At 42.8% G+C, this 18,280-nt stretch overlaps 1 protein-coding gene and 2 long non-coding RNA genes across 7 annotated transcripts in view; 2 read left to right on the top strand and 1 right to left on the bottom strand.

Moving 5' to 3' along the window:
- The window catches only part of LOC139571339 (rho GTPase-activating protein 17-like), a 56,916-nt gene extending 55,116 nt beyond the window's left edge, over positions 1-1,800 (bottom strand). For 4 of the 5 annotated variants that reach the window (XM_071394131.1, XM_071394129.1, XM_071394130.1 and 1 more), the window contains exon 1: positions 1,004-1,800. In XM_071394131.1, the coding sequence (XP_071250232.1) occupies positions 1,004-1,056 (53 nt within the window). In that variant the 5' untranslated portion in view covers positions 1,057-1,800. The remainder of the gene's footprint in view (positions 1-1,003) is intronic. The other variant, XM_071394128.1, reaches the window with a different exon arrangement.
- A 4,458-nt stretch (positions 1,801-6,258) lies between these two features.
- On the top strand, positions 6,259-7,433 carry LOC139571338 (uncharacterized). The gene is made up of 3 exons (XR_011674277.1): positions 6,259-6,433; positions 6,545-6,591; positions 6,980-7,433. It is a non-coding gene; the product is annotated as an uncharacterized lncRNA (long non-coding RNA).
- Positions 7,434-12,892: 5,459 nt separating this feature from the next.
- On the top strand, positions 12,893-17,895 carry LOC139571337 (uncharacterized). Its single transcript, XR_011674276.1, has 3 exons — positions 12,893-13,760; positions 14,828-14,923; positions 15,050-17,895. It is a non-coding gene; the product is annotated as an uncharacterized lncRNA (long non-coding RNA).
- The last annotated feature ends 385 nt before the right edge of the window (positions 17,896-18,280 follow it).

The following is an 18,280-nucleotide window of genomic DNA, read 5'->3' as shown; positions in this document are numbered from 1 at the left end:
AAAACTAACTTTACCTCGTGACAAACCGAACCAAATGCTACCGGCTCTCTAAATCAGGTAAACAATACTTTCCTGTGGATATTTTGCCTCAAATTTCGAGCAGCTGAAGGACAAACCACACAGACAACCGGTAGAGTAGGCCTTCAACATTCTGGGTTGTACAATACATGTACACGATTTACAGGCATTAATTGCAGATGGTATATACCAATGAATTGTGTATTACAGACAGATTCATTCGACTATATCGTGCCATACTTACCTCAAGCATTATGTAGCTTGTTTAATGCGTTATGCATTAAATCTAGCTGACTGTAATTGTGTGTGCCAAATGCAACTCCAGAGGGTTTGAATCGGCAGTTGTGTGTTTAGCCTGAGTGAAAGTGGAATGGAAGAGCATGGCATGACTCCATTATTTGAATCTCTTCTTTAATGTCAGTTAGATTGGGGACAAGTTGAATAACAGTTGTTGCAGGGCATGCACTTTCCTGTGCCATGCATCTCCAGCATCTGCCATTTGTTGCTAGGTCATGTGAAGTAGTGCAACGCCACAGTCCTTGGATAAGAGCTGTCACATCTTTAGCTTGCTCAGCAGTAGGAGGTGCAAATCTGCCTGTTACCGATGTAAATGTACGGAATGCATTCTGGCGAATAGATGTGAGCTAAATTCATCATGAAACTAACTGGAAACTTTTAGACTTAGTCATGTAACAAAACCGTTATACAGAAACGTGTGAACTGTTTAGGAAACCTCAGCACTCTTTCCTTGATGCATAATACTCCAGATAAAATGGGACAATAATATTAGATCTATGATAAAAGCCTTGGCGTTACCAGCTGTTGGTACAAAACATTTTTTTATTCAGCCAAATGAACTGACAATATGGCATTACAACGATATAGAAAAATCTGCGAAAACTCCCTACCCCCAACGCCGCACTTAACAATAAAAGACAGAACTTGCTAGCTAGTTAACAATTTAGCAACAGCTAACGTTACTTGCCTGCCAACTGTTTGGTTGGCGAGTTGTTTCATCCGATTGAACTGTTTCTTCATTTTGCGTCCTTCTCCAGTGGAGTCGTGCTACTTTTTAGAGCTGGAAAAGTAAATCCTGTGATGTGCTTCATCAGACAAGAGTCATTTTGTTGGCCATGAAGTTCACAATATAGCCAACTAACAGTCAGTAGCTTTGTGTCGACGATTAGCTTGCAGCTAGCTAAAGCTATGAACCAATTAAAATAGCTAGCTAGTTTAGGTTAGTCTTCAAGTGGTTGTTTCCGTCGCGTGCTGACGACATCGTTAAAGCCATGTATTTTATCAAAAAGTTAGCAAGCTATCCAGAGTTCCGAGCTATCCAGAGTTCCGCTGACTGCTTGCAGCCTTTATGCTGAATATCTATCTGGCTAACTAACGTCGAACGCTTTTCCCAATCAGCTAGCTAGCAGCACACCTCTCTCTTTGCCAGCACAAGCTGACGATGGCGTTGAATGGGTGTCAGGAAGAATACGTAGCAAAAGCATCCATCTACCGCCATCCCCAGCACTGTTAAATGTGCTGCTGACTGTGGGGCTTGGGATAGTTTACGAAAGTCATCTTGCTCGCTCCAGTGACACAATTCAGTACTGCAGAATTTGCACTGACCTCTGGATGAGTTTTTATCATGAAGATGTTGAATATGCCAACATTAAGCAGCAAAATGTACACATAGCTATTAAAACAATCAGTTTAGTTGAAATATCAAACTGTTGTTCAATGACATACATAATCAGTTGTTGACAGCAGGCCTCGTCTTCATCAACAACAATTTATCATCAAATTTCACTCCCTAATCGCCCATGGAGCGCATTGCCGCACGCGCGCCTACCAGTGACGTCTCAATACACGTCTACTTACGTTGAACCTTATAAAATGGACTGTATTGCAGATAGATGGACATGTGTTGTCATCTGATTCCTCATGATTAATGTACAACAATTTCATTAATTTAAATAATCTTAAAGTAGATAAGAAAAACAGAAGATAGAAGATTTTACTGATAAAGTTGCCATGGCCAGGTGGAGTATGGATTATTATTATGGCTACCATATTTTATTGCTCCAAATCCACTTGGATTGGCTACACTAGCCTAGCCTGGCTGACGCGACTCACGAGTTAGGAGTCAACCAGACTAACATTTGCATTCCTGAGCCCACCAAGTCTGGCATTAAAATAAATGTAATTATTTCATACACTAAGCTAGATGTCTCAATTGAAGTCTACATAATCAAAATCACTGTCAAATTGAATTTCTGTAACTGCCCCATACTTGATACCATAGACAGTAGCGATTTTAGTATGTAAACCTTGGTGGGGGGGGGGGGGGGGGGAGTGGGATGCATGCCAGCAAAGCCACTACACAACACAACACTAAACAATACATGAATTGCGCTATAACGGTGCCAAACGGTGCCCACAATCTGTTACGGCCTACATACAGCTGTCCCAACACCTTACCACTGCTACACCTGGCTATCAGCCGAGGCTTGTCTGGCAGCAAAACAGTTCATTCAGCCTCATTTACTGTATTTAAAAAAAACATAGCTGATATAGCTGACTTGCTAAAACAAATGTGGTTTCTACTGACAATTGAGATGCACAATCTATGGCATAAGGAAACGATGAGCAGATAAGAGGCTATTCGTAATTTGAGCGAGCTAGGACGGCACTTTTGAAATGAACAGCAACAGAATTCAAAACATGGGCAGTTCTTACAGTGTTCTCCCTGTAAACCATGTCAGAACCATAAATATAAATAAAGGGGGCATATAAACCATACATAAAGAACCATAAATAAAGGATACCATAAATAAAGGATAAATAAAGGGAGCATATAAGCAGACAATGAAAACTTACAATATTCAATGATTACATTTCTCAAAAACAGGTTATAGGCTACATGTGCACCACCAAGTCAGAACAGTAGGTGAAATCAAGAGATGAAAATATAACAAATTATTAGGGTGAGGCACATGGGCTACTAACAGCTTGCTACACCACATACACTTAGTCAGTGGTAGAAAAAGTACCCAATTGCCATACTTGAGTAAAAGTAAAGATACCTTAATAGAAAATGACTCAAGTAAAAGTCACCCAGTAAAATACTACTTGAGTAAAAGTTTTAAAGTATTTGGTTTAAAATATACTTAAGTATCAAAAGTAAATGTAATCGCTAAAATATACTTAAGTATAAAAATTAAAAGTATAAATAATTTAAAATGTCTTATATTACGCAAACCAGACGGCATCATTTTCTTGATTTTTATTTACGGATAGCCAGAGGCACACTTCAACACTCAGACATAATTTACAGACAAAGCATGTGTTTAGTGAGTCCACCAGATCAGAGGCAGTAGGGATGACCAGGGATGTTCTCTTGATAAGCGAGTGAATTAGACAATTTTCCTGTCCTGCTAATCATTCAAAATGAAACGAGTACTTTTGGGTGTCAGGGAAAATGTATGGAGTAAAAAGTACATTTTTCTTTAGGAATGTAGTGAAGTAAAAGTAAAAGTTGTCAAAAATATAAATAGTAAAGTAAAGTACAGATACTCTAAAAAAACTACTTAAGTAGTACTTTAAAGTATTTTTACTTAAGTACTTTACACTACTGCACTTAGTATTACTTTCTTAGCTACAGTATACATATCTTCCTGGCATATTACATCATTTATGCAGCAGCATACAAGACATGTTTGGACTCACCGTTGTGCTGTGCTCAGTTGAACAGGAAGGTGGCGAGGCGGTCCTTCGTGGGCAAATTTTGTCATCAAAGTCTGGCATTCTCTTGATTTATTGTGCTTTCATAACAACCGGGAACTGGGGGTAAAATATATAAAATCATGATGACGTCAGTGATCTTCAGGTCGTTGCTCTAGAAAGAGGCCAGAGTTCCCGATTTACAATTCCGAGTTGGATGAAAGTTCAAAACGTATTTTCCCAGTCCCAGTTATCTTGAACTCACTTTGCGTTTACAGTTGTTATGAGCGTCGTACAAATCATGCTTCATTGACAGCATGGCCAATGTTAAATGTTTATAACTTGAAACTAGGAAAAGAGAACCTAAATCTTAGACTTGGGACCACACCGCCACTCCACTGAATAGCAGGCTAATGATTGATTTGCAAAGCTTGCAGTTAGCCACTGATTCCTTCCAAACCACTCATTGTTGAATTTGCGATTTCAAACTTGTTGTGTAATATTTATGTCCAATGAGCACTGATACATTTCATCTATAATTTCTCTTCATTATTTCTCTTCATATGTCAAGGATTAAAAAGGATTTGCCAGTAGATTGTCAACTTCATTCATGATGATGACTGCTAGCTAAGATTTTGAAAGTATGATGTTGACATGATCATTCCAATCAAAGCTACTGTAGATATAACGTGATTTGATGTCATTTTATCTGTGGCCAATGACCTTGAGCCTACTTGGATGGGCACTTCTAATGTAACTCTATGGCAGCACCCAAGGAGCTGGAATTTTGTCAAGCTCTACCCTTAGACTTGGCAGTGACGTAGTGTCGTTATGAGTGACAGAACAATGAGCCAATCACGGCGCAAAGCTCCGTATTTTCTGCTGGCTTGCCTCAACACCACAGAAAGCACTGTGCTAGGCTGAAACACCTGCATTTTGGATCTCCCTTACTCAAGAAAACAAAAAAGAGACCATGTTTGTATGCAGCTTTATTAACTTAATGATTTTTTTTTTTTTTTTTACATTGTTTGAAAACTGATGTGACATGCCAAAATAATATGTGATAAGTGATATGCCAAAATAACATGCAAAACAGACAAGCCTAAAAAAAAATGTATGACGGGTTGCCGCTGGACATAGATGCTTGATGCTTGATAGTATGCTTGATAGTGTAGCGACCCGCACAGACAGCTGTGTGTTATGTGTTATGCTATTAGTTGGTTGTGTTGTACTTACCAGTACCCAGTGTTCGCGGGGTCCGACATGCCAATCAACCTGCTATCTGCCAATCATGAGAATGCCTGGAATGTTCTGATTTTGGGCATCCTGGTGGTTGGTGGAGTGGCGTGGGGGCTTGGCAGGGGGATGGAGCATTGCAAGTTAAGACCATGTTTAGCCATTGTTCTCTCTCTTACGTCTGGTCTTCGCAAGAGAAGGTCACGGTTGTTTTATAGGGTATCTTTCATTTATTTGGCGTGGGCTACGGCCAAACTGTAGCCTGTGTGGAGTTTGGTTACTAAACCGTAAATTCGTAAACTAAATCCTCTGTCTGGACAATTGTTCCTTTATGAGCTAGCCCGGTCATTACAATACATTATAACAATCCCAAGTAAATTTGATGCGTCTCTAATATTACACATTGTAACAATCCCAGATCTGTTGAGATGTAACCTAACGTAGCAGACGTAAAATAGATATCTAATATCGTTCTAATGCATTTCATGTATTGGTTGTGGCGGATAGAGACAAGGCCAATGAAAACGTAGGAAAATAAATTGAGCGTTCTATTATGGGTAAATATACTGTAGGTGCCGGAAGTTGAAGACAGGCTATTTCAGCTTAGCTCAGAATTTCTTGCATAAGTTGTGACAGTACATTATTTAACTGTTGTTAATAATATCAACTTCGTCCATCTACTTGAGTTTGACCACCTGCCCGGTAAAGTTTTTTTGCTCGGCTGCGAAGCAACGGTCAAAGCTAACCAATGTTAGCCACATTGGAACAGCTGATGCATGTGATGTTGCAGAAGACAGTTGTTTTTCAAATGCACAAGATGCTGCTTAGCTAGGTGATCCGAATTGCAACATTGTATGCGTAATAACATTGTATGCGCAACAAGTCAATTGCCTCCCTCGGGTGCACTTGTAGCTACCTGTTTACCAGCAACATGAAACGTTTATCTATTGAGCCACATAGTGGTGGAAGAAGCAACCAGCCTGCCTTTAATATTTATTCAGATTGTACACAGTAAAAGACACGCCCATATTTAATCATGCAATATTACTTTTCTCTTATCCTGTCATAAATGGGAGCGTATTATTTTTTTATACTGCATTTTGGCATGTTATACTTGCCGTTTGTTTGATTGTCAGATATACAACCACTAAAGGCTACTGGACAGACCCCTATGTCCAGTATTTTGTGAGGCCGGTATGAGAACGAAAGGCTCCAGAAATCAACAGAGGCAAGTCAATGTATATATCTGCCAGACCCAAAAACACATTTGTAAAAAAAAAAAAAAAACTAGCTTGAAGGTCTGCTTCATACTATGTTACTAAATCTCTGTTGTCTTCTGTTAGGTTACTATGCCTGTTTGTGGGGAATGAACCACCTGGATGCCTTCCTCAGGAAGACAGTGTGTAACTGTCAGATAGTGAACCTGGGGGCAGGGCTGGACACCACTTTCTGGAGGTTAAAGGTACTGGTCTAATAATCCCATTAAACAAATGCATTTATTTTACTGTACAATCCATGCTTGTCCTTGGTTTGTACTTTCATTGTCTTTCGTTTGTCATATTTGTGTTTTTAGGATGAAAACCTCAACCAAATTGCTGGCAGGAAAATACACAACAAAAAGTAAGCCGTTTTATTTTTCCTCTTTGGAAAACTTCATATACATCACAGTTTTAGGTTTTATTTGTATTGACATAATTGTGGTCTCAGTAATGTCAGAAATTGACCTGTAGAGGGAGGCAGAGCCTGTCCAGCTAAACTTGTAGAGAGATCATCTCTTAATAAGAAACACACCTTAATGTGTAGTTATAATGTTGTGCACCTCTTCAGGACAAAACCACTGCTGTCAATACCTCTTATTGAGACCTATTCCACAGATTCATTATTACTAAGTATTGACGTTAAAGACATTGACTGATACAAATCAACATGATAACTGAATGGGATTGTCTCTTATGGTGACAATTGATTTTCACTTAGTCTTCATTTGTATTGTCTGTGTGTGTTTCAGACAATAGACTCAGACATGCACTGCATCATCGGTGCTGACCTCAGGGACATCCCAGGCCTAGATGACAAACTGAAGAAGTTCCACCTCAACCCAGAGTCAGTGAAAATAACATATTGAATATGTTTTGTTAGACTGCTTTGCAAGAGTCTAGCCAATTGAAGTAGCAGTATACGGCTGTATCAGTGGATCAGCAGTTGTGCTGTAGCAGTACAGTAGTATGTTTGATATGGGATTGATGTCTTGGGCTGGCAGTGTTCTTTCACTGTACCTAACTCGTATTTATGGTCTTGGCCAACGCGGCCGAGTGTTCCGCAGTCAGTTCCTGATCACGACAATCATATACAGTTCAGTCAGAAGTAGAGGTTAACCGATTATGATTTTTCAACGCCAATACCGATTATTGGAGGACCAAAAAAAAGACGATACCGATTAATCGGCCAATTTATTTATTTGTAATAATGATAATTACAACAATACTGAATGAACACTTTTATTTTAACTTAATATATTACATTAATAAAATCAATTTAGCCTCAAATAAATAATGAAACATGTTAAATTTGTTTTAAATAATGCAAAAACAAAGTGTAGGAGAAAAAAGTAAAAGTGCAATATGTGCCATGTAAAAAAGCTAACGTTTAAGTTCCTTGCTCAGAACATGAGAACATATGAAAGCTGGTGGTTCCTTTTAACATGAGTCTTCAATATTCCCAGGTAAGAAGTTTCAGGTTGTAGTTATTTTAGGAATATTTCTCTCTATACCATTTGTATTTCAAATACCTTTGAATATTGGATGTTCTTATAGGCACTATAGTATTGTCAGTGTAACAGTATAGCTTCCGTCCCTCTCCTCGCCCCTACCTGGGCTCGAACCAGGGACACATCGACAACAGCCACCCTCGAAGCATCGTTACCCATCGCTCCACAAAAGCCTGCTTGCTGAGCAAGGGGAACAACTACTTCAAGGTCTCAGAGCGAGTGACGCCACCGATTGAAATGCTATTAGCGCGCACCCCGCTAACTAGCTAGCCATTTCACATCGGTTACACCAGCCTAATCTCGGGAGTTGATAGGCTTGAAGTCATAAACAGCTCAATGCTTGAAGCACAGCGAAGAGCTGCTGGCAAATGCAAAAAAATGCTGTTTGAATGAATGCTTACGAGCCTGCTGCTGCCTACCACCGCTCAGTCAGACTGCTCTATCAAATATCAAATCATAGACTTAATTATAACATAACACACAGAAATACGAGCCTTAGGTCATTAATATGGTCAAATCCGAAAACTATAATTTCAAAAACAAAACGTTTATTCTTTCAGTGAAATACGGAACCGTTCCGTATTTTATCTAACGGGTGGCATCCCTAAGTCTAAATATTGCTGTGACATTGCACAACCTTCAATGTTATGTCAAAATTATGTTAAATTCTGGCAAATTAATTACGGTCTTTGTTAGGAAGAAATGGTCTTCACACAGTTCGCAACGAGCCAGGCGGCCCAAACTGCTGCATATACCTGTCACGTTCCTGACCTGTTTTCTGTTAGTTTTTGTATGTGTTAGCTGGTCAGGACGTGAGTTTGGGTGGGCAGTCTATGTTTTCTGTTTCTATGTTGGTTTGGGTACCTAATATGGTTCTCAATTAGAGGCAGGTGGTTTTCATCTCCTCTGATTGAGAATCATATTAAGGTAGGTGTTGTCACATTGTTTGTCGTGGGTGGTTGTCTCCTGTGTTAGTGTCTGTCTATGTTGCACCATACGGGACTGTTTCGGTTTGTTTGTTCATTTTGTTCGTTCGGTTTTTATGTAGTCATTTCCCTGTTCGTGCGTTCTTCGTGTTACATGTAAGTTCTTACGTCCAGGTCTGTCTACATTCGTTTTGTTATTTTGTTAGTTAATTCAAGTATAGTTCGTTTTTTGTCTTCGTTGTTTTGTCGTGTCTAAATAAATATCATGTCTAAGTATCACGTTGCGTCTTGGTTCAATCCATGCTCCTCCTCTTCGGATGAAGAGGAAGAGGAGAACCGTTACAGAACCACCCACCTATCCAGAACCAAGCAGCGTGAGTTCGAGCAGTGGACATGGGAGGACGTGTTAAATGGAAAAGGTTGCTACACATGGGAGGAGATCCGAGCTGGAAGAGATCACCTTCCATGGGAACAGCTGGAGGCGATTAGGAGAGCGGAGGCAACTGGAGAGAGAGACCGGATTTATGAAGGTACGCGGCTAGCACGGAAGCCCGTGAAGAAACCCCAAAAATTTATTGGGGGGGGGCTAAGAGGTAGTGGGACAAGGGCAGGTAGGAGACCTGCGCCCACTTCCCAGGCTAACCGTGGAGAGCGGGAGTACGGGCAGACGCCGTGTTACGCAGTAGAGCGCACGGTGTCTCCTGTACGTGTGCATAGCCCGGTGCGGGTTATTCCACCTCCCCGCACTGGTAGGGCTAGATTGAGCATTGAGCCAAGTGCCATGAAGCCGGCTCTACATATCTGGTCACCAGTGCGTCTCCTTGGGCCGGCTTACATGGCACCAGCCTTACGCATGGTGTCCCCGGTTCGCCTACATAGCCCGGTGCGGGTTATTCCACCTCCCCGCACTGGGCGGGCGACGGGGAGCATTCAACCAGGTAAGGTTGGGCAGGCTCAATGCTCAAGGGAGCCAGTACGCCTGCACGGTCCGGTATTTCCGGCGCTACCTCCCCGCCCCAGCCCAGTACCACCAGTGCCTACACCACGCACCAGGCTTCCAGTGCATTTTCAGAGCCCTGTTCCTCCTCCACGCACTCTTCCTATGGTGCGTGTCTCCAGCCCAGTGCCTCCAGTTCCGGCACCACGCACTAAGCCACCTGTGCGTCTCCAGAGCCCTGTACACACTGTTCCTTCTCCCCGTACTCGTTCTGATGTGCGTGCCCTCAGCCCGGTGCCACCAGTGCCGGTACCACGCACCAGGCAAATAGTACGCTTTGAGAGTCCAGTGTGCCCTGTCCCTGCTCCCCGCACTAGCATGAAGGTGCGTGTCCTTAGCCCGGTGCCTCCAGTTCCGGCACCACGCACCAGGTCTACAGTGCGCCTTATCCGGCCAGAGCCATCCGTCTCCCCAGCGCCATCTGAGCCATCCGTCTCCCTAGCGCCATCTGAGCCATCCGTCTCCCCAGCGCCATCTGAGCCATCCGTCTCCCCAGCGCCATCTGAGCCATCCGTCTCCCCAGCGCCGTCTGAGCCATCCGTCTGCCCAGTGCCATCTGAGCCATCCGTCTGCCCCGAGCCATTAGAGCCGCCCGTCTGTCCCGAGCCGTCAGAGCCGATAGTCAGTCAGGAGCCGCTAGAGCCATTCGTCAGACAGGATCTGCCAGAGCCGCCAACCAGACAGGATCTGCCAGAGCCGCTAACCAGACAGGATCTGCCAGAGCCGCCAACCAGACAGGATCTGCCAGAGCCGCCAACCAGACAGGATCTGCCAGAGCCGCCAACCAGACAGGATCTGCCAGAGCCGCCAACCAGACAGGATCTGCCAGAGCCGCCAACCAGACAGGATCTGCCAGAGCCGCCAACCAGACAGGATCTGCCAGAGCCGCCAACCAGACAGGATCTGCCAGAGCCGCCAACCAGACAGGATCTGCCAGAGCCGCCAACCAGACAGGATCTGCCAGAGCCGCCAACCAGACAGGATCTGCCAGAGCCGCCAACCAGACAGGATCTGCCAGAGCCGCCAACCAGACAGGATCTGCCAGAGCCGCCAACCAGACAGGATCTGCCAGAGCCGCCAGTGAGCCATGAGCAGCCAGAGCCGTCAGCCAGCCATGAGCGTCTAGAGCCGCCAGCGAGCCATGAGCGTCCAGAGCCGCCAGCGAGCCATGAGCGTCCAGAGCCGTCAGCCAGCCATGAGCGTCCAGAGCCGTCAGCCAGCCATGAGCGTCCAGAGCCGTCAGCCAGCCATGAGCGTCCAGAGCCGTCAGCCAGCCCGGAGCTGGCAGTAATCCGGAACTGCCCCTCAGTCCAGAGCTGTCTCTCTGTCCGGAGCTGCCTTTCAGTCCGGAGTTGCCCCTCTATCCTGAGCTATCTCTCTATCCTGAGCTACCTCTCTATCCTGAGCTACCTCTCTATCTCGACCTACCTCGCTGTCCTGAGCTACCTTGTCCCGGAGCTGTCCCTTATCTTGGTGTTGCCCCTTATATTAGGTGGGTGGAAAAAGAGGATGGTCATTCTAAGGGGGAGATGTAAGCTGGGATTGACTATGGTGGGGTGGGGACCTCGCCCTGAGCCTGAGCCACCACCGTGGTCAGATGCCCACCCAGACCCTCCCCTAGACTTTTGGTGGTGCGTTCGGAGTATTCACCTTGAGGGGGGGGTTATGTCACGTTCCTGACCTGTTTTCTGTTAGTTTTTGTATGTGTTAGCTGGTCAGGACGTGAGTTTGGGTGGGCAGTCTATGTTTTCTGTTTCTATGTTGGTTTGGGTACCTAATATGGTTCTCAATTAGAGGCAGGTGGTTTTCATCTCCTCTGATTGAGAATCATATTAAGGTAGATGTTGTCACATTGTTTGTCGTGGGTGGTTGTCTCCTGTGTTAGTGTCTGTCTATGTTGCACCATACGGGACTGTTTCGGTTTGTTTGTTCATTTTGTTCGTTCGGTTTTTATGTAGTCATTTTTCTGTTCGTGCGTTCTTCGTGTTACATGTAAGTTCTTACGTCCAGGTCTGTCTACATTCGTTTTGTTATTTTGTTAGTTAATTCAAGTATAGTTCGTTTTTTGTCTTCGTTGTTTTGTCGTGTCTAAATAAATATCATGTCTAAGTATCACGCTGCGTCTTGGTTCAATCCATGCTCCTCCTCTTCGGATGAAGAGGAAGAGGAGAACCGTTACAATACCCTGACTCTGCTTGCACGGAACGCAAGAGAAGTGACACAATTTCACTAGTTAAAAGAAATTCATGTTAGCAGGCAATATTAACTAAATATGCAGGTTTAAAAAATATATACTTGTGTATTGATTTTAAACAAAGGCATTGATGTTTATGGTTAGGTACACATTGGTGCAACGACAGTGCTTTTTTTGCGAATGTGCTTGTTAAATCATCATCCATTTGGCAAAGTAGGCTGTGATTCGATGAGAAATTAACAGGCACCGCATCGATTATATGCAACACAGGACAAGCTAGATAAACTAGTAATATCATCAACCATGTGTAGCTAACTAGTGATTATGTTAAGGTTGATTGTTTTTTATAAGATAAGTTTAATGCTAGCTAGCAACTTACCTTGGCTTCTTGCTGCACTCGCGTAACAGGTAGTCAGCCTGCCACGCAGTCTCCTTGTGGAGTGCAATGTAATCGGCCACAATCGGTGTCCAAAAATGCCGATTACCGATTGTTATGAAAACTTGAAATCGGCCCTAATTAATCGGCCATTCCGATTAATCGGTCGACCTCTAGTCAGAAGTTTACATACACCTTAGCCAAATACATTGTTTTTCACAATTCCTGACATTTAATCCAAGTAACAATTACCTGTTTTAGGTCAGTTAGGATCACCACTTTATGTTAAGAATGTGAAATGTCAGAATAATAGTAGAGAGAATTATTTATTTCAGCTTTTATTTCTTTCAGTACATTTCCAGTGGGTCAGAATTTTACATACACTCAATTAGTATTTGGTAGCATTGCCTTTAAAATGTTCAACTTGGGTCAAACGTTTCGTGTATCCTTCCACAAGGTTCCCACAATTAGTTGGGTGAATTTTGGCCCATTCATGCTGACAGTGCTGGTGTAACTGAGTCAGGTTTGTAGGCCTCCTTGCACGCACACACTTTTTAAGTTCTGCCCACAAATTTTCTATAGGATTGAGGTCAGGGTTTGTGATGTCCACTCCAATACCTTGACTTTGTTGTCTTTAAACCATTTTGTCCATTTGGAAGACCCCATTTGCGACCAAGCTTAAACTTCCTGACTGATGTCTTGAGGTGTTGCTTCAATATGTCCACATAATTTTCCTACCTCATAATGTCATCTGTTTTGTGAAGTGCACCAGTCCCTCCTGCAGCAAAGCACCCCCTTAACATGATGCTGCCACCCCCGTGCTTCACGGTTGGGATGGTGTTCTTTGGCTTGCAAGCATCCCCCCTTTTCCTCCAAACGTAACAATAGTCATTATGGCCAAACAGTTCTATTTTTGTTTCATCAGACCAGAGGACATTTCTCCAAAGTCCCCATGTGCAGTTGGAAACCGTAGTCTGGCTTTTTTATGGCGGTTTTGCAGCAGTGGCTTCTTCCATGTGAGCGGCCTTTCAGGTTATGTCGATATAGGACTTGTTTTACTGTGGATATAGATACTTTTGTACCTGTTTACTCCAGCATCTTCACAAGGTCCTTTGCTGTTGTTCTGGGATTGATTTGCACTTTTCGCACCAAAGTGCGTTTATCTCTAGGAGACAGAATGCGCCTCCTTCCTGAGCGGTATGACGGCTGCGTGGTCCCATGGTGTTTATACTTGCATACTATTGTTTGTACAGATGAGCGTGGTACCTTCAGGCGTTTAGAAATTGCTCCCAAGGATGAACCAGACTTGTGGAAGTCAACTTTTTTTTTTCTGAGGTCTTGGCTGATTTATTTTGATTTTCCCATGATGTCAAGCAAAGAGGCACTGAGTTTGAAGGTAGGCCTTGAAATACATCCACAGGTACACCTCCAACATGATGGATCGTTTTGGCCAGGTGATGATTGAGAATCTGCAGCGTTGTCAGTGTAACCTGGCAGGAGTGGGGGTGTGTCAGTCACTGGAATCCCAGGTACAGTACCCTCAGCCCTCTAGCAACTATACAACAACCTTACAACAACATATCAAAACACCTTTTTGTTAGATCTGAAGGGACGTTACAGATAAATATAAAGGAAGCGCTGATAATGGGGCATGGTTAGATAAGGTACAAATTGTGACGCAAATGCTGTCTATACGTGCTGAGTGGGTGCCTTCCAGGCCTGTATAGAGGAACACTGTTGTGATTAGGAGATCCCAAATCTGTGTTTACAACAGCTGCGTCAGTCTCCTGATCTCTCACAGTCTGAAACCAAACCACGGTCTCAGGGCCGAAGACTTATGAAGTCACTTAGTCAAGAGTTTTGCTTGCTTTAGAAAGTTTACATTTTAGTCATTTAGCAGACGCTCTTATCCAGAACAACTTACAGGAGCATTTCGGGTTAAGTGCCTTGCTCAAGGGCACATCGACAGATTTTTCACCTAGTCGGCTCGGCGTTTCGAACCAGCGACCTTTCGGTTACTGGCCCAATGCTCTTAACCGCTAGGCTAGCTGCCTCTCTAGTTTTTCACATATTATGATACGTTGCTTGGAAATATTAAATATTGAAACTTGATCAAATGTCACCCCAAACACTGAACCAGAATCTGGGCCTTACAGGAGACGTTGATATGGCGAATCTCCTTTAAGCCCAGGAAGCAGCCATTGAACCTGCCATTCACCAGCTTTTCAAGCTAAATAATGTCAAAACATGTTCATTACTCACCAAATATGGAGTTTTGATTAGCAACTATCGTCATTTGCTGCCGGTATGAGTACTAAATCATGACAATTAAACGACAAATCCCAAGTGTTGATTTTGTGCAAGACATTCCCTGAAGTGGAACATGTTTGCATTAGTAGAAAGAGCACTTCCTAAAGACGGGCTGGGAGAATGTAGATGCTCTGGATATGATGACTGTGTACAGTGTCATACTTCAGGATGACGTGGCAAGGTAAAACACACTGTTACATACAGTAGGCCAATGGTACATCTCATGTTATTCCTCCGTTTTCACATTGTTTAGCTATAATAAGTTTCTCCACCTTTGTTTATACAGAATAGAGCATCTGGAGTTTCTGGATGAAAAGGAACTTCTGCAGCAGCTCCTCCAACACTCAGTATCTGCTGGGCCACCAAGGACAAGTTCAAGCAGGTACATATGGGTTAGATTAGTCACATACACATTTGTAAGTCTGTACATTTGGATACAGAACATTGTTTTATTTCTATCGCTATTCATGACAAGATGACCAATGACACTATTGTTTGCTTGTTCCAGGACTCTCACAAGTTGCTTTCTGAACCTGGACTGTCTTGTCTTAATCCTGTTTATCTGTGCCATGACCAACACTATCAAGAGAGGAGAGAAAAAACCCATCAACACCTTCACTTCAGACTCAAGTCTTGTCTGCTCTGTGGGAAATGCATGGCATCAGCAGAATTCTACTGAATGTGTTTCCGTTGCATCCCATAAGAGCAACCACTGTCTCCAACATGCTTTTGTGAAGAGAAGGGATGTTTCCGCTGGAAGTGTGATACAGTGCATTCGGAAAGTATTCAGACCCCTTGACTTTTTCCACATTTTGTTGCGTTACAGCCTTATTCTAAAATTGATTACATATCTTTTTTTCCTCATCAATCTACGCACAATACCCCATAATGACAAAGCAAAAACAGGTTTTTAGAAATGTTTTCAAATTTATACAAAAACAGAAATACCTTATTTGCATAAGTATTCAGACTCTTTGTTATGGACTTGAAATTGAGCTCAGGTGCATCCCATTGATCATCCTTGAGATGTTTTACAACTTGGGAGTACACCCGTGGTAAATTCAATTGATTTGACATGATTTGGAAAGGCGCACACCTGTCTATATAAGGTCCCACAGTTGACACTGCATGTCAGAGCAAAAACCAAGTCATGAGGTCGAAGGAATTGTCTGTAGGGCTCTCACACAGGATTGTGTCGAGGCACAGATCTGGGGAAGGGTACCAATAAAATTATACTGCATTGAAAGTTTCCAAGAACAGTGGCTTCTGTCATTCTTAAATGTACGTTTGGAACAGCCAAGACTCTTCCTAGAGCCAAACTGAGCAATCGGGGGAGAAGGTCAGGGAGGTGACCAAGAACATGATGGTCACTGACAGAGCTCCAGAGTTCCTTTGTGGAGATTGGAGAACCTTCCAGAAGGACAACCATTTCTGCAGCACTCCACCAATCAGGCCTTCATGGTAGAGTGGCCAAACTGAAGCCACTCCTCAGTAAAAAAGCACATGACAGCCCGCTTGGAGTTTGTCAAAAGGCACCTAAAGGACTCTGACCATGAGAAACAAGATTCTCTCATCTGATGAAACCAAGATTGAACTCTGGCCAGAATGCCAATTGTCACGTCTGGAGGAAACCGGGCACCATCCCTATGGTGAAGCATGGTGGTGGCAGCATCATGCTGTGGGGATGTTTTTCAGCGACAGGGACTGGGAGACTAGTCAGGATCGAGGGAAAGATAAACATAGCAAAGTACAGAGAGATCATTGTTGAAAACCTGCTCAAGACCTCAGACTGGGGCGAAGGTTCATCTTCCAACAAGACAACGCAATAGTGGCTTCGGGACAAGTCTCTGAATATCCTTGAGTGGCCCAAACTTGAACCCGTTCGAACATCTCTGGAGAGACCTGAAAATAGCTGTTCCTAACCTAACAGGGCTTGAGAGGATCTGCAGAGAAGAATGGGAGAAACTCCCCAAATACAGGTGTGCCAAGCTTGTAGCGTCATACCCAAGAAGACTCAAGGATGTAATCGCTGCCAAAGGTGCTTTAACAAAGTACTGAGTAAAGGGTCTGGGGGGGAATTAATAGATTTTAAAATAAGGCTGTAATGTAACAAAATGTGAAAAAAGTCCAAGGGGTGTGAATACTTTCCGAATGCACTGTGTGAATGACAAGACACTGGTAGCTTAAGGACATAAGCCCTAGCCTTCATTTCATTTTATCCATCGGTCTGCTCTGCACTGTCTGTTTCTAATGTTCATTCAGACAACATAAAGAAGGTTTTCTGGATGTTGGAGAAAAGTAAAAGGAATATTTATTTTTATTTGTCAAGTTTTTAATGTGCCATTGTGTTGTGAACTGAAATGTTTTGTTTATTTAGAAATGTATTGCTAAGACAGATATTTTCTTATGTATAGAAATTAGGAATTAATACTTTGGATGCACTTTAACGGATCTGTTTGATTCAATTGCTGGATTTGCAGTAGCAATAGATACAATTGCATGTAACTAGGAATCTTGTCTGAAAGAAATAAACAGGGCATTTTCACTCAGCAGAGCAATTTCAAGTCCTCGCAAGTGGTCCAACAGTACCAATGACATGACAATGCACGTCTATGGCGGTTGAATAAAGCTGTTTAATAGTTGTGTATGAAAACCTGACCACCATCATGTGGTCAATAAACTGTACATTTGATACCATGAAGGTCCAATGTCATTTCCACATGGATGACACATTGTAGTTACAGGGCACAGAAAGGAAATGTTTGAGTTTCGCCTGTCGCCCTCTGTGAACTGTGTCCTGATGGTCAGACCTGTGTTTTTACAGAGAAACATTAACCAAATATGACCTTGTGTACACTGAGGTAGAGATAGCAGCACTGGAGCACTGAAGACATGGTAAGGCTAGAGAGATGTTTATAACACTGAATTACAGTGCCTAGTAAAAATCCACACCACTTGCAGTCTTTGCATTATTTAGCTTATTTTAGCTGTTCTTGCCATAATATGGACTTGGTCTTTTACCAAATAAGGCTATCTTCTGTATACCACCCCTTCCTTGTCACAACTGATTGGCTCAAACGCATTAAGAAGGAAAGAAATTCCACAAATGAACTTTTACCAAGGCACACCTGATAATAGAATTCCAGGTGACTTCATGAAGCTGGTTGAGAGAATGGCAAGAGTGTGCAAAGCTGTTATCAAGGCTACTTTGAATTATGTAAAATATATTTTGATTTGTTTAACACTTTTTTGGTTTCTAGCTGATTCCATATGTGTTATTTCATACTTGTGATGTCTTCACTATTATTCTACAATGTAGAAAATAGTAAAAATAAAGAAAAACACTTGAATTGCTAGGTGTGTCCAAACTTTTGACTGGTACTGTATATTAAAAATATATAACTTTTTTTTTTACACGATTTCCCAAAAGTAGTGCACTGGGCCTTTACTAGTCCTGTATTAGCGGACCAATATAGCCATCTGTAGCGCAGACAAACATTTTATAGGCACATCAGGTGCAGGAAATTAGGTGATTATCAGTCAGTGTCCCAGCTTGCAGAGCTGTGAGGCTGCTGGTTTTGTTTGGTGGACATGAGGCCTTTCGTTACGTTTTGAGTCTTTAGTTTGGGCATGCCTGTTTCTAGTTTTATTTTTTGTATATTTATTTTAGTCACCATCTGAACAAATAATAATCCGCTTGGCTGGCCGACCAAGAGGTCAAGAAGGAGCTGGCCCTGGA

This window comes from Salvelinus alpinus, chromosome 3, assembly GCF_045679555.1.
Source record: "Salvelinus alpinus chromosome 3, SLU_Salpinus.1, whole genome shotgun sequence".
Classification (NCBI taxonomy): domain Eukaryota; kingdom Metazoa; phylum Chordata; class Actinopteri; order Salmoniformes; family Salmonidae; genus Salvelinus; species Salvelinus alpinus.
This window is presented reverse-complemented; position numbering and strand designations above follow the sequence as displayed.